Consider the following 27,030-nt stretch of genomic DNA (forward strand, 5'->3'; position numbering starts at 1 on the left):
GTATGGTGCGTGTGTAGGGAGACAGTGGTTGTGTGGTGCATGTGTAGGGAGACAGTGGTTGTATGGCACATGTGTAGGGAGACAGTGGTTGTATGGTGTGTGTGTAGGGAAATAGTGATGGGGAGTCTAGACATCTAATCACTATGGAGTTAGGGGTCAGAGACAAATCCACTTAAATTTGCAAAAGATAGAAGTGTTGGCCACAGCAATCAGGGCAGAAAAAGAAGTAAAAGGAATCCAGATAGGAAAAGAAGTGAAACTCTCTCTGTTTGCAGATGACATGATCCTCTACATAGAAAACCCTAAAGACTCTACCAGAAAATTACTAGAGCTAATCAATGAATACAGCAAAGTTGCAGGATATAAAATTAACACACAGAAATCTCTTGCATTCCTATACACTAACAATGAGAAAACAGAAAGAGAAATTAAGGAAACGATACCATTCACCATTGCAACAAAAAGAATAAAATACTTAGGAGTATATCTACCTAAAGAAACAAAAGACCTATACATAGAAAACTATAAAACACTGATGAAAGAAATCAAAGAGGACACAAACAGATGGAGAAATATACCGTGTTCATGGATTGGAAGAATCAATATTGTCAAAATGGCTATACTACCCAAAGCAATCTATAGATTCAATGCAATCCCTATCAAGCTACCAATGGTATTTTTCACAGAACTAGAACAAATAATTTCACAATTTGTATGGAAATACAAAAAACCTCGAATAGCCAAAGTAACCTTGAGAAAGAAGAATGGAACTGGAGGAATCAACCTGCCTGACTTCAGACTATACTACAAAGCCACAGTCATCAAGACAGTATGATACTGGCACAAAGACAGAAATATAGATCAATGGAACAGAATAGAAAGCCCAGAGATAAATCCACGAACCTATGGTCACCTTATCTTCGACAAAGGAGGCAAGGATATACAATGGAAAAAAGACAACCTCTTTAACAAGTGGTGCTGGGAAAACTGGTCAACCACCTGTAAAAGAATGAAACTAGAACACTTTCTAATACCATACACAAAAATAAGCTCAAAATGGATTAAAGATCTAAATGTAAGACCAGAAACTATCAAACTCCTAGAGGAGAACATAGGCAAAACACTCTCTGACATAAATCACAGCAGGATCCTCTACGACTCACATCCCAGAATTTTAGAAACAAAAGCAAAAATAAACAAATGGGACCTAATGAAACTTAAAAGCTTTTGCACAACAAAGGAAACTATAAGTAAGGTGAAAAGACAGCCCTCAGATTGGGAGAAAATAATAGCAAATGAAGCAACAGACAAAGGATTAATCTCAAAAATATACAAGCAATTCCTCCAGCTCAACTCCAGAAAAATAAATGATCCAATCAAAAAATGGGCCAAAGAACTAAACAGACATTTCTCCAAGGAAGACATACGGATGGCAAAATAACACATGAAAAGATGCTCAACATCACTCATTATCAGAGAAATGCAAATCAAAACCACAATGAGGTACCATTACACGCCAGTCAGGATGGCTGCTATCCAAAAGTCTACAAGCAATAAATGCTGGAGAGGGTGTGGAGAAAAGGGAACCCTCTTACACTGTTGGTGGGAATGCAAATTAGTACAGCCACTATGGAAAACAGTGTGGAGATTCCTTAAAAAGCTGGAAATAGATCTGCCATATGACCCAGCAATACCACTTCTAGGCATATACACCAAGGAAACCAGATCTGAAAGAGACACGTGCACCCCAATGTTCATCGCAGCACTGTTTATAATAGACAGGACATGGAAGCAACCTAGATGCGCATCAGCAGACAAATGGATGAGGAAGCTGTGGTACATATACACCATGGAATATTACTCAGCCATTAAAAAGAATTCATTTGAATCAGTTCTAATGAGATGGGTGAAACTGGAGCCCATTATACAGAGCGAAGTAAGCCAGAAAGATAAAGACCATTACAGTATACTAACACATATATATGGACTTTAGAAAGATGGTAACAATAACCCTATATGCAAAAAAAGAAAAAGAGACTCAGATGTATAGAACAGACTTGTGGACTCTGTGGGAGAAGGCGAGGGTGGGATGTTTCAAGAGAACAGCATCGAAACATGTATATCTAGGGTGAAACAGATCACCAGCCCAGGTTGGATGCATGAGACAAGTGCTCAGGCCTGGTGCACTGGGAAGACCCAGAGGGATTGGGTGGAGAGGGAGGTGGGAGGGGGGACCGGGATGGGGAATACATGTAAATCCATGGCTAATTCATTTCAATGTATGACAAAAACCACTGCAATGTTGTAAAGTAATTAGCCTCCAACTAATAAAAATAAATGGAAAAAAAAAAAAAAAGAAACTGAGCAGTTGACATCTGGGTTCAGTTCAGTTCAGTTCAGGCGCTCAGTCATGTACAGCTCTTGCCAACCCCATGGACTGCAGCATGCCAGGCTTCCCTGTCCATCACCAACTCCCAGAGCTTTCTTAAACTCATGTCCACTGAATTGGTAATGCCATCCAGTCATCCCATCCTCTGTTGTCCCCTTCTCCTCCTGCCTTCAATCTTTCCCATCATCAGGGTCTTTTCAGATGAGTCAGCTCTCTGAATCAGGTGGCCAAAGAATTGGAGTTTCAGCTTCAGTGTCAATCCTTCCAATGAATATTCAGGACTGATTTCCTTTAGGATTGACCAGTTTGATCTCCTTGCAGTCCAAGGGACTCTCAAGAATCTTCTCCAACACCACAATTCAAAACCATCTGTTCTTTGGTGCTCAGCTTTCTTTATGGTCCAACACTCACATCCATATATGACTACTGGAAAAACCATAGCTTTGACTAGGTGGAACTTTGTTGGCGAAGTAATGTCTCTGCTTTTTAACGTGCTATCTAGGTTGGTATAGTTTTTCTTCCAAGGAGCAAGCGTCTTTTAGTTTCGTGGCTGCAGTTAACCATCTACAGTGATTTTGGAGCCCAAGAAAATAAAGTCTGTCACCATTTCCATTGTTTCCCCATCTATTTGCCGTGAAGTGATGGGACTGGATGCCATGATCTTAGTTTTTTGAAAGTTGAGTTTTAAGCCAGCTTTTTCACTCTCCTCTTTCACTTTCATCAAGAGGCTCTTTAGTTTTTCTTCACTTTCTGCCATAAGGGTGGTGTCATCTGCATGTCTGAGGTTATTGACTCCTGGCAATCTTGATTTTGGCTTGTGATTCATCCAGCCTGGCATTTTGCATGATGTACTCTGCATATAAGTTTAATAAACAGGGTGACAATATACGCTTTGAGGTACTCCTTTTACAATTTGGAACCAGTTAGTTGTTCCATGTCCGGTTCCAACTGTTGCTTAAACTTAAATTTGCAAACTGAGAAGCTGACTTAGAAACTTAGAAACTGAGCAGTTGGCATCTGGGTTATACGTGGTTTTTTCCTTGAAAAATGTAAGAGAATGTCTGGCATTTTCCAGTTTCCATACAGTACGCACAGGAACACTAATACAATAAAGTCTAGTACAAATGATTTATGTAAATTCTGGTGCTATCTTATTTGTTATTTGCTTCATTGAAATGCAACCTAAAATATTCCAGGGAATATAGGAAACACTTTTCTCTCAAACTTATTAAAACCATTAGCCTCTGATACTTTTATATTCCTATATGTCCTACATATATATAGATTCTAGTTCTTGAGAGGCTTTCTTTGAACAAATATCACACTCCTAAACAGTTTTCTCAGGGCCTCCTTCATTTCCTTATTCCGGAGGCTGTAGATCAAGGGATTGAAAAGTGGAGTCATCACAGAATAAGATAAGGTCACGATTTTCTGAATCCCTGCTGGATTGCCTGCCGTTGGGCTCACATACATCACCATGATGGAGCCATAGAACAGAGACACCACAGCCAGATGGGAACCACAGGTAGAGAAAGCCTTATGCCGGCCTTCTGCTGAGGGGACCCTAAGCACAGCTCTGATCACCAGGGTGTAGGAGCTGGTAATGAACAGGAAAGTGGAAAAAATTAGGACTGAGTTAAAGGTGGCACAGATAATCTCAGTGGCAGGAGCTGGCATGCAAGACAACTTCATAAGGGGTCCTGGGTCACATAGGAAGTGATCAATAGTATTGGGGCCACAAAACGGAAGCTGGGAGATGAGATAAACTGGGAGGAGAAAGCAGGAAAAGCCACACAGCCAGCAGCAGGCTCCTAATCTGATGCATCGTTGCAATGTCATGACAGTGGGGTAGTGAAGGGGCCTGCAGATGGCAACGTACCTGTCAAAGGCCATGGCAGATAATATGAAGGTCTCAGTGGTGCCCATGGAGAAGAAGAAGTAGAACTGGAGGAAGCAGCCAGAGAAGGAGATGGTCTTGGTCTCAGAGAGAAAGTTGGCTAGCATATTGGGGACTGTAGAAGTGACATACCACATCTCCAGGAAGGAGAAATTGGCCAGCAGGATGTACATGGGGGTGTGGAGATGGTGGTCCCACCACACTGCACAGATAATGCACAAATTTCCAGTTAGTGTCAACACATAGATCACAGAGAAGAGTGAGAAGAGGAAGATCTGAACCTCCCAGGTGCAAGGGAATCCAAGAAGAATGAATTCACTCACAGGGTCAGAGCGATTATTTCCTTCTGGGTTTTTCATTTTCTTTTTCTCCAGAAAACTGCAACAGCAAGACATTACCATGTTACAAATGATTTTACAGAATTTTTCTCATTAAGATGTTCTCTGAACTTCTTTACAATTCAATAAGCAGCCTAATTTCAGATTGCTTAAAGATTTCCAGCATTCTCTGCCCCAGTGTGATACTGGGAAGAAACAGGGAATTTGGAGGTTGTTTGCTTATTATAGCTTTATCTTCATGGTCACCATGCCCATCATGGTCCATTGAACACCTGCCTCGGTGTAATGTCCTCAGCACTAATAAACCAAAATAGATAGTCCTTGCCATTCACAGGCTCTCAACCTGGTTCAGAAACAACCTTCTGGGCCAATCCTATGTAAGGACACATGGAGTTTTCATTGTTGTTCTGTTGCTAAGTCATGTACAACTCTTTGTGAACTCATGAACTGCAGCACGCCAGGCTTCCCTGTCCTTCACTATCTCTGAGTTTTGCTCAAACTCATGTCCATTGAGTCAGGTGGTTCTAGTGGTAAAGAACCCAGTTTCCAATGCAGGAGATGTAAGATGTCAGGAAGATCCCCTGGAAGAGAGCATGGCAACCCACTTCAGTATTCTTGCCTGGAGAATTCCCGTGGACATAGGAGCCTGGCGGGTTATGGTCCACAGGGTCACAAAGAGTCGACATGACTGAAGCGACTTAGAATGCACAAACATGGAGTTTTAAATAATAATAATAGTTCATAATGTGTGTAAATGGAAGACAACATTGCAAGAATTCATAGTTGTAAATTAAGAGTTTATTACTGTAAATTTAATAGTATGTATACCATTTTAGATGGGGTTTCTGTACTATTGGAAATTTTGTATACAGAAGTAAGGAAGATGATGTTTTTATCAATGATTGCTTATAGCAAGCCCAATTGTGGTATTTGCATTCTCTCTTATTTCTAAAAATCTCCATGAAAAAAAATTCCACAATTGGCATTGTTAATTTCTCTCAGGGTTTAGTGACATATGTACAATTCTCAAATAGTCTTTACTTTTAACTTGGTTCTCTTTGTAATAAAAAAAATTCGCAGAAGAAGAGTAAGCTTCATGTATTTTCACCTACAATAAGCATTTAAAAATGAAACTGGTATGCATGAAGGAGGTTCACACTGCAAACTAATGTAATTCTCTTTTAACTGAAATTTACCTAAAGTAGAGGACACAAACTTCAGTGCCCAGTCAAAATTTATCATATGCTGGTAAAGTAACTTATGATGGTACTCTCAATATATATTTTGCCACATAGAACAGAAATAACTATAGTGGTATATGTCATTAAAACACTTTTGAGTTTTGAATTACATTAATTGGAGATCTGTTCATGGACTACTGTCATTATTATCTCTGTCTCTTTTATTCAAGAATTCTATGTTAGAGTTCCTTCTGGTTGCCTTGACCTATAAATGTTTTTTAGGACCTAGTCCTTGATATTTTTCCTTTTCTAATTATGCTCTCTCTGTAAGTGATATGACAGCTAGCCCTTTGACATAAAAACTACTTATGTAAAATGAAGCCACATTTTCTCTACCTAACTGTGAAGTCTCTTCTGCAACCTGGATATATCTACCCAATTTCTTACTCAACATCTCCATTTGCTATTGAAGGTAACTAAAACAAGGAGCCCATGACAAAATTCTCGATTTTTCTCACCACAAACTGGCTGATCCTTGCTTCTTTGCCATAGCACCCAATAGCACCTTCATTTACTCAGTTGCTCAGGTCACAAACTTTGGCCACATCCTCACCACCCCTTTCAATAGTCCACATCCAAACCATCAACAAATCCTCTAGGCCTCCTGTTCAAAATATAGTTTTAAAAAAGTCTGATTATGTCAACTACTTGCTGTCAATCTTTCAAACATACTTACAAGAGAGTCTAAAGCTCTTCCCACAAAGGCCAATGAGCCCTAACTCCAGGCCCTCATTTCCTGGCACCTTTCTGTCTGCTGACCCCACTCCAGACATACTGATACTTGCCCATGCCAAGGTGGCCACTCTCAAGGTCTGGAATGTCCTTTATTCCTCTTTGCAATATTCATATGCTTTAACTTGTTCCTTTGCTCAGGTATCTGGAAAAATTAGAGATTCAGAGAGGCCTTTCTAAAATGTACACGTGTGAAGGCTCAATCACATCTGACTCTTTGTGACCCCCATGGACTGTAGCCCACCAGGCTCCTCTGTCCATGGAATTTTCCAGGCAAGATTACTAGAGTGGGTTGCCATGTCCCACTGCAAGGGCTATTGCTGACCCAGGGATCAAACCGTGTCACTTGCGTCTCCTGCCTTGGCAGGCAGATTCTTTACCACCTGGAAAACCTTTCTTGATTTAGCCTATCTTTACTATTCTGCTTCCCAATTCTGCTTGGGTTTTCTACAAAGCACATATTACTACCTGGCACTGTATTATATACTTAGCATATATTTTCTATCTCAATCTCTTGAATATAAGAGGACATCATTTTGCTCACTGATGTATTCCCAGAATCTAGGATGGTGTTCAAGACATATTTTTTGTTGTTTAGTCTCTCAGTCGTGTCCGACTCTTTGCAACCCCATGGACTATAGCCCACCAGGCAAGGCATATTAGGGATGCTCATTAAATATTTGTCATCTCAATCAATGCCTTGCCCTAATAGTAACTAAACAGGAAAACCATTCCTTTAGACAGGGAAAAAAGTTTAAGAAAATGTAAAGACTGCTTTCTCCAGTTTGTTAAAAACACAAAAGCAAGGCGACACCTTTTGTATGGGGAAACAACCTCAGTTTTCATAAGCAGGAGATCCATGAGAGGAGCCCACTCCTCCTCTCTCTGTGACTCACACTGTCTTTATGTTCCTTTCATCCACGTTGCTTTGTGCGCTGTGCTTTCTTCTTGTTGCTAAGTGAAAATCATGCTCTAAGTGTGTATGTGTGTGTGTGTGTGTGTGTGTGTGTGCATGGCTGCGCATGCATGCACAGTTTTCTTTATCTAGTCTCTCAATCTGTTTCTGTATCTAATTGTCCATATTTTAATGAATGATTTTTTAAAATTCTTTTTTCTTATTTTTAAATAGGTAAGTGAACTGTTTTTGACTTCTCCTGCCTAAAATCAAAAGAGCAGCCTAAAGAAAAAGTGACTGTTCAAGTTACTTTAATAGAAAAATGTTCCTACTACCTGATTTTTCTTCTGTATCATATTCAGGGTCAGGAAATCTGGTATATCTGACTTGAAGATGTAATAAGATACAAAATAAAGTTGTCATCCACAGTTTATTCTTGGCCCTTGTGATTTTGTGGTATAGATAACATATTCATTTAAGAAAAAAATTTTGTTTAAATATGTTTACCTATATTTTATAAATGAAACACACAAAATCTAGCGTTTAATCAGACCAGTTCTAATACCAGAGGCAATGTTATATAACTGAGAATCTAACCAGTTTCCATTATCAGGAAGCTATTCTAATTTACACTTTCATATGGAGAAACTACAACATAGGGTTAGAGGAAAGTGAAAAAGGCATTACAAAGAAATTTGAACTGTATATTACCTGAAGATCTTGTGTGAGAATTTCAGAATCTGGTAGAGAGCAGGGTTCAAATTTAGGTTTCTCTCTCCTGGAATATGCAGTCAACCTCAGTCTCCTGTTCTCTCATTTCAGCAGAAGAAAATGTGCAGCAAAGCCAAACAGTGGGGCTGGCATCCGAGTATCTGATGGCTTCTAAAAGGGGGTAAGTATTGAAAGGTAATATTATCAAACACAGCAATTACTTGAAGACCATACAACGACCATATTGCTTAAGTAACTTGAAAAGGTGGTTATATGCAGTTGTAAACTACACTGTGGTCTTTTCTGGTTTGGGAAGAGCCAATTCCATTCCTGCCTCTAAAGGAGAGTATGCTAACAAACATTCTGAGTTATGGCTGATCTGTTTCAGGCAGCCCATCTTGGAGGGAAGGTGATCCAGGGCACTCTGTGTGTGTAGTCAGCTCTTAACAATGAGCTCCTGTGCCCCACATAGTTTTTAATAATATGCCAAGATTGTCTCTGACCATCCTGGATTACTGAACTTCTCCCTGTGGCCTCATCTGGGGATAACAATGAGAAAGTTTTGGCCAGACCTCAGAAAGCATTTCAACTGAGGTCTAAATTGGTCCAACCTCTAGGGGAAAAGGAAAGGATGATGAAGCCTGGATCTAAGGTGAAAAATAATTTGTCCTTAAGCCTTGGATGAGAATATTAACTATAACCAGAAGCATCTGTATGCATTTTTATAGTAACGCAACTTTGTTTTCCCATGTTAGAGATGATACCAGGTTTAGGAGAGAAAATGTAAGAGCAAAGACTCCTATGAAGCCAAAAAATATGCAGACAGGTTAGTTGTTGCAAAGAATTAAAAAAAACCTTCAGAGCCTTTATCTATTTGTTTTTTTCTTTCCACAAATCTACACATGTACCAGTCCCACATATACTATGGGGGATTTTGCATCTGTTAACAACTGCTCCATTCATTCTCGACTATAATCTGTAGCTCCACTTGTTTTGTGAATTTGTCCTTTCAATCTCACTTCAGCCAGAGAAAGGTAAACATTTAAATCAAAGTAAAAACTCCAATGCCTGCAATTATGACAAAATAATTTATAAACATCTCTTCTTTCTCAAAAAAGACTGACTTTACAACTGTTCTTTGAATGATGAAATTCAAATGAACTAGGGAACTTGGGAGTGTGTCATGACAATTGTGTTGCAAATGTGCAAAGTCATTAATTTATTTTCTTAAATATTATATTTTCCTAGTCAAATAAGTCGATAGAAAAGAGGTTTTCAAGAAGGGAAAAAGAATTAATAATGTAAAGTGGTATGAAATGCAAAATACAAGTAATATAAACTTGGAGAAGAACTGGAAAATATGTCTGTGTTAATTAAGTAAGACATTATTACTAACCTTTGAGACTTCAGTGTCAGAATAGCACCAGTGAAAACCGGTGTGTGAACTTTCCAAATGAATAAGTGCATGATGACAGAGGGAGGCAGCTGGTGTTTCACAATTTCTTTTTTAAATAAAAATGCGACAAATAATTTGCAAGATTATTAGGGTTAAGGACTGTCTTCAAGTTTGGATGTGATCTAAACAACTTTCCTCTCTGAGATTAAATAGCATATAAAAAAGAAAATATTGAAATTTCAAAAGGAAGTGCTTGGTCAAAAGAACACCTGGCATCAGGGTACAGAAAGAGAGGTTGGCAGATGGGTGGGATCATTCTGATTTGAAAGATTTTTTTTGGTGTGGACCATTTTTAAAGCCTAATTGAATTTGTTACAATATTGCCTCTGTTTTTTTTGTTGTTGTTGCTGTTGTTGTTGCTGTTGTTAATATTTTTGTCTGCAAGGAATGTGGGATCTTAGCTCCTAGATCAGGGATTGAACTCACAACTCCTGCACTGGAAGGCAAAGCCTCAACCACTGGACCACCAGGGAAGTCCCACTGCAGGATCATTTTGCATAAGAGAAAGTCCACAGCTTTTGATGGAAAATAAGGAGAGCAAAAAAAAGTAAAGAAAGATGTTTCAGTTTGTTAATCTCTTTATTTTCATCCAGTTTTCACTACTATATGATCAATTAAATAAATATTAAGGATGTATGATTTTCAAAAATACTTCAAAAGAACTATGATTAGCACAGGTCTTTTTAAGCTACAGTCCATGTTATAGCTATTTCTAGCCCTCAGTCTTTAAAAACTAATACAAACACAACTTAAAAAAATCAATCAACATTATGATTGCCATAATTACTAATGTGACTAGATATTTAAATGAAGGTAAAGATCGAATCCTGTTTGATTCTATCTGTAGATATCAGAGATAGAACACTTCATAAGTCCTGGATCTCACAGTTTAAGAAGAACATGGGCAAAGATCGGTGAATTTGGAAAGGGCCTTACAAGTATTTAAAGGAAGTAACAGTGGAAGGAATTAGAATTTTAAATTGGAGTAAAAAGAACAAAAAAACCTCAGAACAAAGGAAGGATGATTGTTTAACAGAGCAATTGCATTTGTCTCATTTAATCCCCCCAATACAGAATTTAAAATAATAGTTTTTAATAGAAGTTATAGGGAGATACAGGCTTTCCTGGTAGCTCAGCCAGTAAAGAATCCATCTGCAATGCAGGACACCCTGGTTTGATTCCTGGGCTGGGAAGATCCCCTGGAGAAAGGACAGGCTACCCACTCCAGTATTCTAAGGCTTCCCTGGTGTCTCAGCTGGTAAAGAATCTGCCTGCAATGCAGAAGACCTGGGTTAGATCCCTGGGTTGGGAAGCTCCCCTGGAGGAGGGCATGGCAACCCACTCCAGTATTCTTTCCTGGAGAATGAGCCTGGTGGGCTACAGTCCATGGGGTCAGAAAGAGTTGGACATGCCTGAGCGACTAAGCACAGCATGTAGGGAGACACATTGTAATTAAATATGGAGAATAACTTTGAAATGGATTCCTAGCTAGTGATGATAAGCTGTTTCAGAAGACTATTTTCTATCATTGATTTCACCAGATACAGGCTGGGAAAGTAGTAGAGCAGGTTTAAGCACCAGAAGCAAATTTCTCTTACTACTGAAATTTGGTTATATGCATTTAAGATGTATCAAAAAAGGAAAAAAGAAATAACGTGAAATATTAAGATTAATGAGAACTTGAGCTTTTCACATTAACATTGATAAAAATGAATGGCATATTCTAATGGTCATTAGTTGACAGCAGACAATGGGGGCAAAAAGGGAATTCTGAACTGCAGCTTGGTCAGCAAAGTCCCGGAGTTATATACTGGGACTACAAATAGTCTAATCCTATTAATTGAAGAAACTGGAATTTTTTTACAATGCCAATTTTTCATACACACTGAAAAAATGTGTGTGGAACTCTTTCACTCTTTGAGCCTAAAATTGAGTGGCTCCTTGGTTTGGCCAAAGAGAGTTCTGCAAGGCGGGTGTAGGGTGCGCAAGGGACTTCAGGGCTGGACAAGGAAAGAGATATGGGCTCAAGGTGGCAGTAGTACAAATAGTTTTGTCTGGTGACACTGCTTTTACAGATGAGCTTGCAGGAAATCCCTCAGAGCAGGAGACCTTCTGGAGGCTTATAGACTTGGGGGCCACTGACTGAGAAGGCAAGGAGAGCTAAGGAACTCCCAGGAGAAAGAGGGAGAACAGAGAGAAGGCTCACTTGTCTAGGTGATGTCAGCCTGGTGAGGGTGAGGACTCTGTGCCAAAGATTTCTGAAAGGCAGTAATTTGGAACATTTACCTGTGGCCAGCAGGTGTTGGGCACAGTTTTCTGGAATGTGCAAAGTAGGCAGGCTCTAAATGACTAAAAACCTGAATATCTGGACCACGAATGAAACTGCTGGATGAGTAACAATTTTGGCCTATGTGAGTCTTTGAACTGGTAAAATACAGTTTGCTGTGAAGAAGTAAATAACCTATAGGTCAATATGTAGAAGCCGTCTTTGGCTCCTTTATATAACAATGATCCTTGAAATAGGTTGTTTGTAATGGCTTTTCATTCTGTTCCTTCCATTTACCTAGATTTCAGCATTCATGCTTTCTCTAAAGCTCCCATTGTGCCACCATAAAGTAGAGATTACTTAGTCTGTATTGAATGGTTTCACTTTTGAAAGAGATTTTATTTTTATTATTAGGAAGTAATACCTGCTTGTTTTAAGAAAAAATGAATAAAACAGAAATATATAAGAAGTTTAAATTATCCACAATTCCATTTCTGGGGCCATTTCTAATTTACATTTCTAATCGTCTCTCTTCTGGTGGTGGTTTAGTCACTAGCTCATGTCTGACTCTTGTGACCCCATGGATTGTAGCCCAGCAGGCTCCTCTGCCATGGGATTTTCCAGCCAAGAATACCGGAGTGAGTTGCTATTTCCTTCTCCAGGGAATCTTTCTGACTCAGGGATTGAACCTGGGTCTCCTGTATTGCAGGGGGATTCTTTACCACCTGAGCCACTTGGGAAGTCCAATCTTCTCGCTTCTATATATTTCCTATGTCAGGTACATAAGCAACTATTTCAAAATTGGATTATAGTACATGCAGTTGGTACATTTTTTAAACATTTTAAAATTAGAGTAGAATGTTGGATTCAGCTGTACAGCAACATGAGCCAGTTATATATATACGTATATCCATTATTTTTTAGATTCTTTTCTCATATAGGTTAATGCAGAATATTGAGTAGAGTTCCCTGTGCTATATGCTATGCTGTGCTCAGCTGTTTCAGGCGTGTCCAATTCTGAGGCCCCATGGACTGTAGCCCACTAGGCTCCTTTGTCCATGGGATTTTCCAGGCAAGGATACTGGAATGGGTTGCCATGCCCTCCTCCAGGGGATCTTCCTGACCCAGGGGTCAAACCCACATCTCCTGTGTTTCCTGCATTTCAAGCAGACTCTACTGCTGAACCATTGGAGAAGCCCCCCTGTGCTATATAGTAGATCTTTATTAGTTATCTATTTTGTATAGAGTAGCGCATATGTGTTAATATTATGTTACAAGTCTTTCCCCATAAAAGTACGTATCCTTCAAGAGTGATTTTTAATGCGTGCATGATATTCCATTTTAATCAATGTACTTAACTATCTTCCTCTTTGGGAACACTTATAACATTATGCAATTTTCTGGTAATCTTTTAAATTTTTCTTTCTTTAAAAAATTTTGGGGACTTGATCCTATATTTGCATATTTTTAAGATATTATCCATGTTTGCCTATTTTAACTTTGTAGGAGGCCAAGTTGTTGTAGGTTAGAGATCACTGGAAGGCAGTAGAGTAGAGCTAAGCAGCAGCCTCTGAAAGAGGCCCAAGCCTCTGAAGCAGGAGATGGAGTGTTCCTGAGGTTCAGTTTTCTCAGTGCCAGCACTGGTAACTTTAGAGGCAGCTCCTCCTGTAGCATCTCCAGCTTCACTGAACTTGGTGCATAGCACATCCTGGTCCCCCAACTCCAACACTTCCAGGCTGGGCATCACAAACAGATATAGACCTTCTGTACCCTCATGATCAGACCAGAAGTTCAAGTGCTCCAGGAGTGGAAGCTATGGGAGGAATCTCTAGATTAATGGCTAGAGAAGATAGAGGGGGTGCAGCCTCTCAAAGTGAGGTGATGGAGGGTAGACGGTGTCAGCTGGATGCAGCAATATATGTGAAGGTTGCCATGTAAGATTCTCCAAGAATAAGAAGGGGTCTCTGTAAACTCACTGCAACCTTCTGTCCAGATCTCCAAGCTGAACAGCGCTAGGATGCCAGGGAGGATAGGTCTCTAACATCTCAGGAGAACACAGCTGCAGACGGCTCAGCTTCTGGGGACCCTGGAGCTGCCTAAGACCCACTCAGGAGGTTTAGTGAGGTGAGGGCAGGAAGGGAGGAGAGTCAGCCTGGCTTCAGTACCTATAGTTTAGTTCCACCTCAGGTTTAGGGTCTCTTCAGCCACTCAGTCCCTCCAGGTTCTTGTTGGGTAAGTTGGAATTATAGTTATCACTCAGCCAGAGCTCCTGGAGTTGAAGGAGAAAGGAGTGGACCCCAGAGCTTGTTGTGGGACAGATTTATCACCCTCAGGCTGAGCTGAACTGGCTCACTGGGGCCCCCTGGGCCCAGTTTATTCTTTGACAGAGTGAACCTCTGAAGCTGGGGCAGGACACTCAGGACCCTGGAAGGAAGTGGCCATTGGCATGAAGGCTGAGGTGTTTCAGGGAGTGATAGCTCAGGAAATCCCTACCATCTACAATTTGAATTTGGTTCTTCCAAGGTCAAGTATGCAAAGCTGGAAGCAGTAGAAATAAGTCATAATCGCATGTCGCTCATCCCAGTCCAAGAAAGATGGAAAGAGGCAGGCGACCAGACTGGTGCCCTGAGAGACCCGATGTCAGTTACCACAGTGAAGACACCCTCCTGAGAGGGATTTAGCTTTTTCAGTAACTCATGACTTTGGGCAAAGGAGGATTTGGTATTGAAAGAAACAGACTTTTCCACCTTCCCTTCGGTTCCCCATGAACACAACATGCACCAAAGACAACATCACAAAAAGGCTGACCCTGGAAGCATTAGACTACATTTCCTCAAGCGACACAGTTGTATGCGTCTCAGACTTCAATGGAAAGTTCAGAGCAGGCATGAAGAGAAGGACCTGGGGATACTCGTCCACGTAACTTGACCTTGCAAAACCACCAGCCTCATTGTGTCACTCAACATACTTCATGCTGAATCCTTCTGTCTCCATGGCTACTCCTTGCATTTTAGAAAGATTGCTTCTATGCCCAGTTGCATGCCCTTTTATTCTTGGACTTCTCTCTCTTTTCTAGTACCTAGGAGATTTCAGAGTCTGGGAGAGATCTCAGACTAGGGACACACAGTGAACTTGGAATAGAGATTCAAGGAATACAGCGGAGTTCTGGGATGTGGATGTCCTTTGTCCTTGGGAAATTAGCTTTGTTGGAATCACTTATATTGTCCACAAATGATGGTTCCTCATTTGGTCAGTTAAATGTGGCAAGTTTTAACTCAAATGTTCCCCTTAAGCTCTGCTCAGCCCCTGCCTAACTTGAAGCTCCTGGACTCCCCTGGAGAGGTCAGGGTTTTTATGTAGGAGAGATTCTCCATTTTTGCTTTCATACTCGTTTGTTTTCACTACTTGCTCTTCCACAGTGTCCACAAAGCTTACCTGGCACTGGAGCAATTTTTTACCTTTAAACAGAAGAAATGAAGATCATTGGAGACAGAGTTGACATTTCTCAGGAATGATTTTTTTCTCATATTCTTCTCTATATTTTTGGGCCTCATTTAGTTCAGTTCAGTTCAGTCACTCAGTTGTGTCCAACTCTTTGCAACCCCATGAACCACAGCATGTCAGGCCTCCCTGTCCATCACCAACTCCCGGAGTTTACCCAATCTCATGTCCATTGAGTTGGTGATGCCATCCAACCATCTCATCCTCTATTGTCCCCTTCTCCTTCTGCCTTCAATCCTTCCCAGCATCAGGGTCTTTTCAAATGAGTCAGCTCTTTGCATCAGGTGGCCAAAGTATTGGAGTTTCAGCTTCAACATCAGTCCTTCCAGTGAACACCCAGGACTGATCTCCTTTAGGACAGACTGGTTGGATCTCCTTGCAGTCCAAGGGACTCTCAAGAGTCTTCTTCAACACCACTGTTCAAAAGCATCAATTTTCTGTGCTCAGCTTTCTTTGTAATTGAACTCTCACATCCATACATGACTACTTGAAAAACCATAGCCTTGACTAGATGGACCTTTGTTGACAAAGTAATGTCTCTGCTTTTTAATATGCTGTCTAGGTTGGTCATAACTTTCCTTCCAAGGAGTAAGTGTCTTTAACTTCATGGCTGCAATCACCATCTGCAGTGATTTTGGAGCCCCCCAAAATAAAGTCAGCTACTGTTTCCACTGTTTCCCCATCTATTTGCCGTGAAGTGATGGGACCAGATGCCATGACCTTCGTTTTCTGACTGTTGAGCTTTAAGCCAACTTTTTCACTCTCCTCTTCCACTTTCATCAAGAGGTTTTTTAGTTCTTCACTTTCTGCCATTGGATCTTTGTTATGGTGCATGTGCTAGTTGTAGTGTGTGGGCTTCTCTCTTCTTGTGGCACCCAGGCTCTAGAGCATGCCCACTCAGTAGTTGCAGAGCATGAGCTTAGTTGCCCCGTGGCATATGGGATCTTAGTTTCTTGACCAGGGATCAAACCTACATCCCCTGCCTTGGAAAGTGGATTCTTAACCACTGGACCACCAGAGAAGTCCCTCTTTCTCATCTTCATTTCCTCTGTGATCTTTCCTTCCTCTCAGCCATAAGTATGACACCCTTTTCAACTGAAGGTGGGAAGTGTCAGGGCAAAGAGTAGAGTGCTTTGTTAACCTCTTAATGTCTCCAACTTACAAGGTTTTCTTTCTCTTTTCCCTCTTAATAGCTTTTCTATTTCATGATTTCTCTTTCCCAATCTGGTTTGGGGGTTTCAGTCCTCATTACTTTTGTGTCATACCTCCTGATGTCTAAAACAACAAGATGCTTCTCTGTTTTCCAGGAGAGTTTGTGTTCTTCCTTATTTTAAGTATAATCCACTATGTTCACCATTTGTATCTCTTTCCACTTAGTCCTCCCACTAGTCTTAATATTAAGTCTCTTTGTATTAGGAAAATTAAAGATGGGCCCATGATTTTTCTGGAGAGAACTTGACTGTCAAACTGTAGATTGGGAGTGTAGAGGAGGAAGAAAGAAGAAATAGAATGGTAGATTTCTACCTGAATGATACTATCTCCTTATCCAGAGGAGATGGGCTATTGAGATACTTCTGTGAGGAAGTCATGAAATCAGAGCCATGGTTGAGTTTTGATAACTTAGTGCACCAGAGAGAAGGCTCCCTCTATTCATATCATGCTTGACTTGAATGAAATTCTTTTTGGATTTTTTTTTTTGCTTGTTTTTGGAGTAATAATTTCATAAATTTGAATATGGATATCTTGAAATATTTCTTTTACCACTTGTATCAATAATTCATTTTTTTTTCAAGTACTATATCAGGTGATTTTGTTTGCTGAGGGTCAGGGAAATAAAAGTTTATTTTTTCCACATACATACATGAGTTTTGACTGCTTTACAACCCTCGCACAGTATAACATTATAATTTGTATATGACACTTTTTCAAGGCCAAACTGTATCCCAAAGACAGAGAAAGAGAGAGAGAGAGATGGAGAGAGAAAGAGCACTAGGAATAAGAGTAAGATGATAGTGTTCTGTTTGAACAGAACAAACAGAAGATAGTTTGTCTGTTTCTGAGTACTTAAGCTTTCGAAAGAACACAGAAAGGTGATGTTTAAAAATAATTTTGGTGGTTAGTGGTTTCCTCAGGGGAAATAAAAAGAAAAAAAAAACTTTATTTTTTACCTTTAATTCGACTCATCATGTTTATTAGCTGCCTTTCACTTCAGTTCAGTTCAGTCACTCAGTCATGTCTGACTCTTTGTGGCTCCATGAACTGCAGCACGCCAGGCCTCCCTGTCCATCATCAACTCCCAGAGTCCATCCAAACTCATGTCCATCGTGTCGGTGATCCATCCAGCCATCTCATCCTCTGTCGTCCCCTTCTCCTCCTGCCCCCAATCCCTCCCAGCGTCAGGGCCTTTTCCAATGAGTCAACTCTTCGCATGAGGTGGCCAAAGTACTGGAGTTTCAGCTTCAGCATCAGTCCTTCCAATGAACACCCAGGACTGATCTTTAGGATGGACTGGTTGGATCTCCTTGCAGTCCAAGGGACTCTCAAGAATCTTCTCCAACACCACAGTTCAAAAGCATCAATTCTTCAGCACTCAGCTTTCTTTATAGTCCAACTATCACATCCATACATGACTACTGGAAAAACCATAGCCTTGACTAGATGGACCTTTGTTGGCAAAGAAATGTCTCTGCTTTTTAATATGCTATCTAGGTTGGTCATAACTTTCCTTCCAAGGACTAAGTGTCTTTTAATTTCATGGTTGCAATCGCCATTTGCAGTGATTTTGGCTGCCTTTAAACCCTTGATAAACTGACCAAATACTGAGTCTCCCTCAATGCTGATAACTCGTTTACAAAGTTAAATTTATTTATAAAATCATACATTATTAATGTTCAAGATTCCAGGAAAAATAAGGGCATCGAGGACATGGGAAAATAATATTACAAGAAGAAAGAAAGTGAATTTATGAGTTTAACAGGTTTTAGATGTGCAAATTCACCACTACAGGGCTTGTTGTTGTTGACTACTTTGAAAAGAATAGTAATTAACATTTTGAGCCACTTGTTTTGTGTCAGGCGCCATTTTAAGTTCTTTACATATATTAACGAATAAAATGAAGCTAGTCAGAATAGCATATTATACATGATATTATATAATTGACGTCACTTTGTTGTTCAGTCACTCAGTTGTGTCTGGCTCTTTGTGAACCCATGGACTGCAGCATGCCAGGCTTCACTGTCCTTCATTTCCTGGAGTTTGCTCAAACTCATGTCCATTAGTTGACATTATATTAAATGAAGCATACATACAAATGAAAATAGCTATATTGCAGGGATTGAATTCTGGATGCTTTTCTTTAAAATTGTCCCTCAGTGTTATTTAAACACTGTTTTAGCAACAAATAACCTTGAACTGACATTCATTTCTTTGATCTTAAGTAGTATATCCCCAAGACCGTTTCCCCCTCCAGTTTCTAGGTGGAGATGTTCTGTTACCTAAAACCCCATTACAGGATCAATCAAATTTTTGGTGATACTTTGATGAAAATATTAGAAAATTCAGAATACTGCATTTCTGAATACTTTGATTGATGCTGCTATGTAGGCATTAGAACCTGAGCTCTAAGGCTTTAGAAAGGGGTAATGGGTAAAGGAAACAATGTATGTCTTGTCATTAGACTAGCATTGACCATTACTTCGACAGAATTAAAACAATTTTTTTAAAAAATTTGTACTGGAGTATATTGCTAGTGGTAAGGAAACTGCCTGCCAATGCAGGAGATGTAAGAGATGTGGGTTTAGTCTCTGGCTTGGGAAGAACTGCTGGAGGAGGGCATTGGCAACCCACTCCAGTATTCTTGCCTGGAGAATCCCAAGGAGAGAGGAACCTGGTGGGCTACAGTCCACAGGGTCACAGAATCTGACATGACTGAAGTGACTTAGCACACGTGCACACATAGCTAATTAACAAAGTTGTGATAGTTTTAGGTGGACAGAGAAAGGACACAGCCATATATATACATATATTCATTCTCCCCCAAACTCCCCTCCCATTCAGGCTGCCACATAACATTGAGCAGAGTTCCATGTGCCATATAGTGGGTCCTTGTTGATTATCCATTTTAAACAAAGAAGTACATATAGGCGACCATAAGTTCTCTACAGAAATTTTGGATAATTGTTTTTAAGGGTTTATTTACTAAGAATGATCATGTCATAAAAATAATAAAGTCAAATATGATAAGAACTACAAGTGGAAAATAATATATTAATGATTCCTTTTTCACTCTACACCTAACCAACTAAAGCAAAATGACATAATTATAATTTTATTGATCCCAGAATTATTAACCTAAATTGTCAATAGAAGATAGGAATTTTGATCACAAGTGAGTCATATTAACTATTCAAAAAACACCTAAATGTGGGGTACATTTCTTAGTTAACATGCAGGCTAAATGCCAAGGAGGAACCCAACACTACCATTTATCTATAAAATCTCAGCATTTTATGATTATAAGTGGCCTCATAAATGTTTTATTTCACAGGCTGATATAAGTTAACATCACTAGACCCATATTTGAAGCTTAGATAACAATATAATTCTGGTTGTTTTATGTTAGACTATACTGACCTGACAATGGATGGATCATCTAATATGTCTTACATTATGTTGAAATTCCCAAGAAGTTTCCTCAAGGCTGCTTTTATCTCCTTATTCCGGAAGCTATAGATAAAGGGATTGAAGAGTGGGGTCACCATAGCATAGAATAAAGTTGCAACTTTCTGCATCCCAGCAGAATGTCTGAGCCCTGGGCTCACATACATGACCATGAGAGAGCCATAGAACAGGGATACCACAGCCAAATGAGACCCACAGGTGGAGAAGGCTTTCTGTCTCCCAGTAGCTGAAGGCATACGCAACACAGCTGTTAGCACAAGAGTATAGGACCCAAGGATGAAGAGGAAGTTCCCAAAGATAACTATTGAGCTTAGACTGTAGCAAAGCAGTTGGGTTTTGGGGGCAGAGACACATGCCAACGCAAACAGTGGCCCTGGGTCACACACAACATGGTCAATGATGTTTGGTCCACAGAAGGGCATCTGAGAAATGAGAACAATGGGGATCAGGAACCACAGAAATCCACAGACCCAGCAGATAAGGACCAGTTTGGTACAGAGATGCCCAGTCATGATATTGGGGTAGTGCAAGGGATGGCAGATAGCAAGGTACCGATCAAAGGCCATGACAGCCAAAAGTAAGCATTCAGTCGTTCCCAAGGAAAAAAAGAAATAAAATTGTAGGAAACATCCAACAAAGGAGATGGTCTTTTTATGTGAGAGGAAGTTGACCAACATCTTGGGGACTGTAGAAGAGACATACCAGATCTCTAGGAAGGAGAAACTCCCCAGAAATATGTACATGGGGATGTGGAGTCGCTGGTCACACCATAAAGCACAAATAATAGCCCCATTCCCTGTTAAGGTCAGAGCATATATTGTAAGGAAGAGTGAGAAGAGGAGGCTCTGAATCTTCCACTCACAAGAAAAACCTAGGAGAATAAATTCTCTTACAAAAGCAAAGCTGGAATCTGGCTCAGAGATGTTCATTGGGTCAGTAACCTGCAAGTTCAAAAGACATGTATTTATCATTTAGAATTAGTTTCAAATGTGTTCTTGTTTGAGAATGAGGAGAAGATATTTTTCCAAAAATTCATCAGTTAGGAAGAGAATATATCTGCCTGTTCCTGGCTATATACTCTGAGTTCTGGGCATAGTAGGTAGCTGGTGGCACAGAAACAAACTTTTGCCTGCTTCTGAATCTCTCCCTTACTTTGATAGAACTAGAGAACTGTAAACACATTTTGTAAGCTTGCTATTTTGGGGACAGAGATGATCTATGACAGTTTCTATATAGCATGTAACACAAAGTAAACACCATAAATGTACTAGTTTTTTTGTTTTTATTTTGCTAAATCCATCTTATGGTGAAATACTCAGCAGAGAAGGTTTTACAATTTACATCTCAGTTGAATATATTTCTCATCATATCATTAAAATGTGAAAAATAAATGGACATATTTTACAGTAAGTTGGTAGTAACCATTTTAAATGCAATACCTCTGTTTTTCTGCAACATAAAAATATAAGAGCATAATGTTACTTACCGACACTGGCTTTTGTAATGTTACAGTGATTCTCTAGAAATCAGTAGCTTTAAGTTTGCACTTAGTCTTTTACTTAAATTTTTGTAGGAAAAAAAGCTAGGTATGGGGCTATATTTTGTAGTATTTTTTTTTCCGCAAGTTTTTGGGGTTAATTTTACTTATATGCTAGTGTAAGTAAAACATTTCCATGATTCAAGAGAAGGCAAATGCTTTCTTTTGTCATAAGCAAATTTCTTTTTACTCTATATTCTCATGGAAAGGATGCCAGGTATCTGAGTTTTTTGGAAATTTTTTTTTTTTTGTGGCAATATGCGGGTCTGTGACTCCTAAAAGTTATGAAGGCTTATATTTTCAGCACAAACACAAAATTTTCAAAAGTAATTTTCTCCCACTTATTTTCCACACCAGGGTTCTGAGAAATCTTTCATAATGATTTGGTAGAAGTTTGTGCATCTTTTAGTAATCTAAATCCTTTTAAAATCGCTCCAAATCAAGAGCATTAAGAAATCAATATAAGGAGATGGGGATAAAAGGGGATTGGCGTAACGGTGTCAGGACTCTCTGCTACACTCGAAAGAAAGACCTGTAGTTTTGATGTTGACCAGATCTCTAAGGACCTGTTTAATAAGTCATATCCTTCTGTCTCTAGCTGGATAAAGAGTTTATTGCTTCACAAAATTAAAATTTCACTTTCTTTATCATAGGTTCTCCTGAGACGTGGCCTCTGTAGCTTTAAGGAAGTTCTCTTCCAAGTCAAAGTTTCTTTATAAAGCTAAATTAGTCCACATTCTCTGAGGGATTAGTAAAGAGAAGTAGCAACTTCTCTGAGGCCCCATTGTTTACAAATAACTTGCCCACCTGAAATATAGATTCCAAAAGTTTCCAGAAAACTGTTTGTGAAGCAAAAAAAGACACAATATGTCAGCCAAAGTTCTGATAGGAATATTTCAAATATCATGTGCATATTTTGGAGAATAGAGAGGGGATGTGCAGAGATCCCAATGAGACAAATGTTGAGATATAATAACTGTAGGACACTGGTGATAAAAATTTGGAGAATTTAGGAGTATCTTTTAGAAGGGCAGTATGATAGAAGTCTTCAGATATGAGAGAAAAGAGTCAGAAGTATCAATATTTAAGCTTATTGACTAAAATACTTCAGAGGAATGTGTGACTTCCCAATTAACATATAAAAGCAAACTCTTTGCACTGAAAGACTAAAGAGGAAAAAGATTACTTAGACTTTATTACCTCTTGGTGATACTAAGAAACCCCTCAAGCAGTCTTGATTTTATCTTTTGCCTGCTTAAAATCCACCAGTGGTTTCCTTATTCAAAATTTTCCCAGTTCTCCACAAATAGACTTCAAATGACTTTCTTTCTTACCTTTTCCTATCTTTCTTTCAGAGTAATTTTGGACAGCATTTCATTCTCTGAGTAGCTTTCAGTTTTTCATATTTGATTCTTTGTGGACACTTTCTCTATATGGAATTCTCATTACCTCCCTCTATACCTGCGAATTGATGCTTTTGAGCTGTGGTGTTGGAGAAGACTCTTGAGAGTCCCTTGGACTGCAAGGAGATCAAACCAGTCAATCCTAAAGGAAATCAATCCTGAATATTCATTAGAAGGATTGATGTTGAAGCTGAAATTCCAATACTTTGGCCACCTGATGCAAAGAGCCGACTCATTAGAAAAGACCCTGCTGCTGGCTGGGAAAGATTGATGGCAGGAGAAGTGGATAACAGAGGACAAGATGGTTGGATGGTATCACTGATTCAATGGACATGAGTTTGAGCAAACTCCAGGAGATGGTGAAGGACAAGGAAGCCTGGAATGGGATTGCAAAGAGTTGGATATAACTGAGCGACTAAACAGCAGTACCTGCAAAATCCCATCTATCCTTCAAGGTCTAGTACAAACGACATTTCCCCATAATAATTCTCCTTATTCCCTTAATGGAAGCACCCTTTCCACCTCTGAGTTTTTATTTCACCTTTTGCATATCTTTCTTTTTACGCTTTATAAGCTGCTTTATGTTTACTTGTTTGTGTACATATCTTTTCCCCCCTCCCAGATTTTAAGATCGTAGAGAAGAGGTATTATTCAAGTTTGAACTAAATCAAGATGATAAAAATACATTGCGTTTATTTATCCACATTAATTATTTGCTGAATATATGGAATTCTTATTTTTTGTCATCTGAGTTTTATTATTTGTATTGGCTTCCCTGGTGGCTCAGTAGTAAAGAATCTGCCTGCCAATGCAGGTAACATAGATTTGATCCCTGGGTCAGGAAGATCCTTTGGAGAAGGAAACCCCCTCCAGTATTGTTACCTGGGAAATCCCACAGACAGAGGAGCCTGGCAGGCTACAGTAGGACATGACTTAGCGACTAAACAACAAGCACAATTATTTGTAAAATCAACATCTGGTGCACCAAAGTAAAAAAAGAAGACAACTTCAAGGTGCCTGACAATATTATACTCACAGATGGGAAAGAAACTCAGAGGGAAAGAGAGATGTATGTAGGTTACAACTCATTATGACAGATTTCTTAGGAAGCTCATTGAAAAAATGGCTTGAGATCACATATACATGATAACACACAGTATTTGCCTTTCTCTGTATGATTTATTTCATTACATATTATTATATGTAATGATACATTTCAGTTCATCCATGTTGTTACAAATGGCAGAATTTAATTATTTCATTGACTGAGTAATATTGTGTATATATCTATATTTATATATATCTAGGTCACATCTTTATCAATTCTTATACTGACACATACTTAAATTGTTTCTGTATCTTGGCTACTGAAATAATTGTGCAATGAACATCAGGGTGCATGTATCTTTTCTATTAAAGAGAGACTATCAAGGAACATAAAGGCTGATGGATAAGTTCACTATCTTGATTGTGATGATGTTCATTGCTGAACACATATGTCAAACTTTATCAAATTGAACACTTTAAGTATGTGCTGTTTCAAGCATCACCCTCAATGGTGAAAAATTGAAAGCATTTTCCCTGAAATCAGGAACAAGACAAGGGTGCCCACTCTCACCACTACTATTCAACATAGTTTTGGAAGTTTTGGCCACAGCAATCAGGGCAGAAAAAGAAGTAAAAGGAATCCAGATAGGAAAAGAAGAAGTGAAACTCTCTCTGTTTGCAGATGACGTGATCCTCTAAATAGAAAACCCTAAAGACTCTACCAGAAAATTACTAGAGCTTATCAATGAATACAGTAAAGTTGCAGGATATAAAATTAACACACAGAAATCTCTTGCATTCCTATACACTAACAATGAGAAAACAGAAAGAGAAATTAAGGAAACAATACCATTCACCATTGCAACAAAAAGAATAAAATACTTAGGAGTATATCTACCTAAAGAAACAAAAGACCTATACATAGAAAACTATAAAACACTGATGAAAGAAATCAAAGAGGACACAAACAGATGGAGAAATATACCGTGTTCATGGATTGGAAGAATCAATATTGTCAAAATGGCTATACTACCCAAAGCAACCTATAGATTCAATGCAATCCCTATCAAACTACCAACAGTATTTTTCACAGAACTAGAACAAATAATTTCACAATTTGTATGGAAATACAAAAAACCTCGAATAGCCAAAGTAATCCTGAGAAAGAAGAATGGAACTGGAGGAATCAATCTGTCTGACTTCAGACTCTACTACAAAGCCACAGTCATCAAGACAGTATGGTACTGGCACAAAGACAGAAATATAGATCAATGGAACAGAATAGAAAGCCCAGAGATGAATCCACGAACCTATGGTCACCTTATCTTCGACAAAGGAGGCAAGGATATACAACGGAAAAAAGATAACCTCTTTAACAAGTGGTGCTGGGAAAACTGGTCAACCACCTGTAAAAGAATGAAACTAGAACACTTTCTAACACCATACACAAAAATAAACTCAAAATGGATTGAAGATCTAAATGTAAGACCAGAAACTATAAAACTCCTGGAAGAGAACATAGGCAAAACACTCTCTGACATAAATCACAGCAGGATCCTCTATGACCCACATCCCAGAATTTTAGAAATAAAAGCAAAAATAAACAAATGGGACCTAATGAAACTTAAAAGCTTTTGCACAACAAAGGAAACTATAAGCAAGGTGAAAAGACAGCCCTCAGATTGGGAGAAAATAATAGCAAATGAAGCAACAGACAAAGGATTAATCTCAAAAATATACAAGCAATTCCTCCAGCTCAACTCCAGAAAAATAAATGATCCAATCAAAAAATGGGCCAAAGAACTAAACAGACATTTCTCCAAGGAAGACATACAGATGGCTAACAAACACATGAAAAGATGCTCAACATCTCTCATTATCAGAGAAATGCAAATCAAAACCACAATGAGGTACCATTACACGCCAGTCAGGATGGCTGCTATCCAAAAGTCTACAAGCAATAAATGCTGGAGAGGGTGTGGAGAAAAGGGAACCCTCTTACACTGTTGGTGGGAATGCAAATTAGTACAGCCACTATGGAAAACAGTGTGGAGATTTCTTAAAAAGCTGGAAATAGAACTGCCATATGACCCAGCAATCCCACTTCTGGGCATACACACCAAGGAAACCAGATCTGAAAGAGACACGTGCACCCCAATGTTTATCGCAGCACTGTTTATAATAGCCAGGACATGGAAGCAACCCAGATGCCCATCAGCAGACGAATGGATGAAGAAGCTGTGGTACATATACACCATGGAATATTACTCAGCCATTAAAAAGAATTCATTTGAATCAGTTCTAATGAGATGGATGAAACTGGAGCCCATTATACAGAGCGAAGTAAGCCAGAAAGATAAAGACCATTACAGTATACTAACACATATATATGGACTTTAGAAAGATGGTAATGATAACCTTATATGCAAAACAGAAAAAGAGACTCAGATGTATAGAACAGACTTGTGGACTCTGGGAGACGGCGAGGGTGGGATGTTTCAAGAGAACAGCATTGAAACATGTATATTATCTAGGGTGAAACAGATCACCAGCCCAGGTTGGGTGCATGAGACAAGTGCTCGGGCCTGGTGCACTGTGAAGACCCAGAGGGATGCGGTGGAGAGGGAGGTGGGAGGGGGGACCGGGATGGGGAATACATGTAAATCCATGGCTAATTCATTTCAATGTATGACAAAAACTACTGTAATGATGTAAAGTAATTAGCCTCCAACTAATAAAAATAAATGGAAAAAAAAAAGTATGTGCTGTTTGTTATATATTAATTATACCACAATAAAATTATTTAAAAGAACTAAAAGATCAAATTAAATATATTTTATGCTAATATCACTGTTTTTTTGAAGATATTTTAATAATTTGACATCCAGTGCATAACTATCAGGACCTGAAGTAATCATAGATAATGTTGAAACAAAT

The 27,030-nt window shown here is 39.2% G+C and overlaps 2 protein-coding genes across 2 annotated transcripts; both read right to left on the reverse strand.

Annotated features, from left to right (window-relative positions):
- Window positions 1-3,676: 3,676 nt before the first annotated feature.
- Window positions 3,677-4,687, reverse strand: LOC139035500 (olfactory receptor 11H6-like). Its single transcript, XM_070468531.1, has one exon. The coding sequence runs from the start codon at window positions 4,685-4,687 to the stop codon at window positions 3,677-3,679; it is 1,011 nt and encodes a 336-aa protein (XP_070324632.1).
- A 15,400-nt stretch (window positions 4,688-20,087) lies between these two features.
- On the reverse strand, window positions 20,088-21,059 carry LOC110141710 (olfactory receptor 11H12-like). The gene has a single exon (XM_020900672.2). The coding sequence runs from the start codon at window positions 21,033-21,035 to the stop codon at window positions 20,088-20,090; it is 948 nt and encodes a 315-aa protein (XP_020756331.2). The 5' UTR covers window positions 21,036-21,059.
- Between the last annotated feature and the right edge of the window lie 5,971 nt (window positions 21,060-27,030).

The sequence above is a fragment of the Odocoileus virginianus genome, chromosome 6 (genome assembly GCF_023699985.2).
Source record: "Odocoileus virginianus isolate 20LAN1187 ecotype Illinois chromosome 6, Ovbor_1.2, whole genome shotgun sequence".
NCBI classification, from domain to species: domain Eukaryota; kingdom Metazoa; phylum Chordata; class Mammalia; order Artiodactyla; family Cervidae; genus Odocoileus; species Odocoileus virginianus.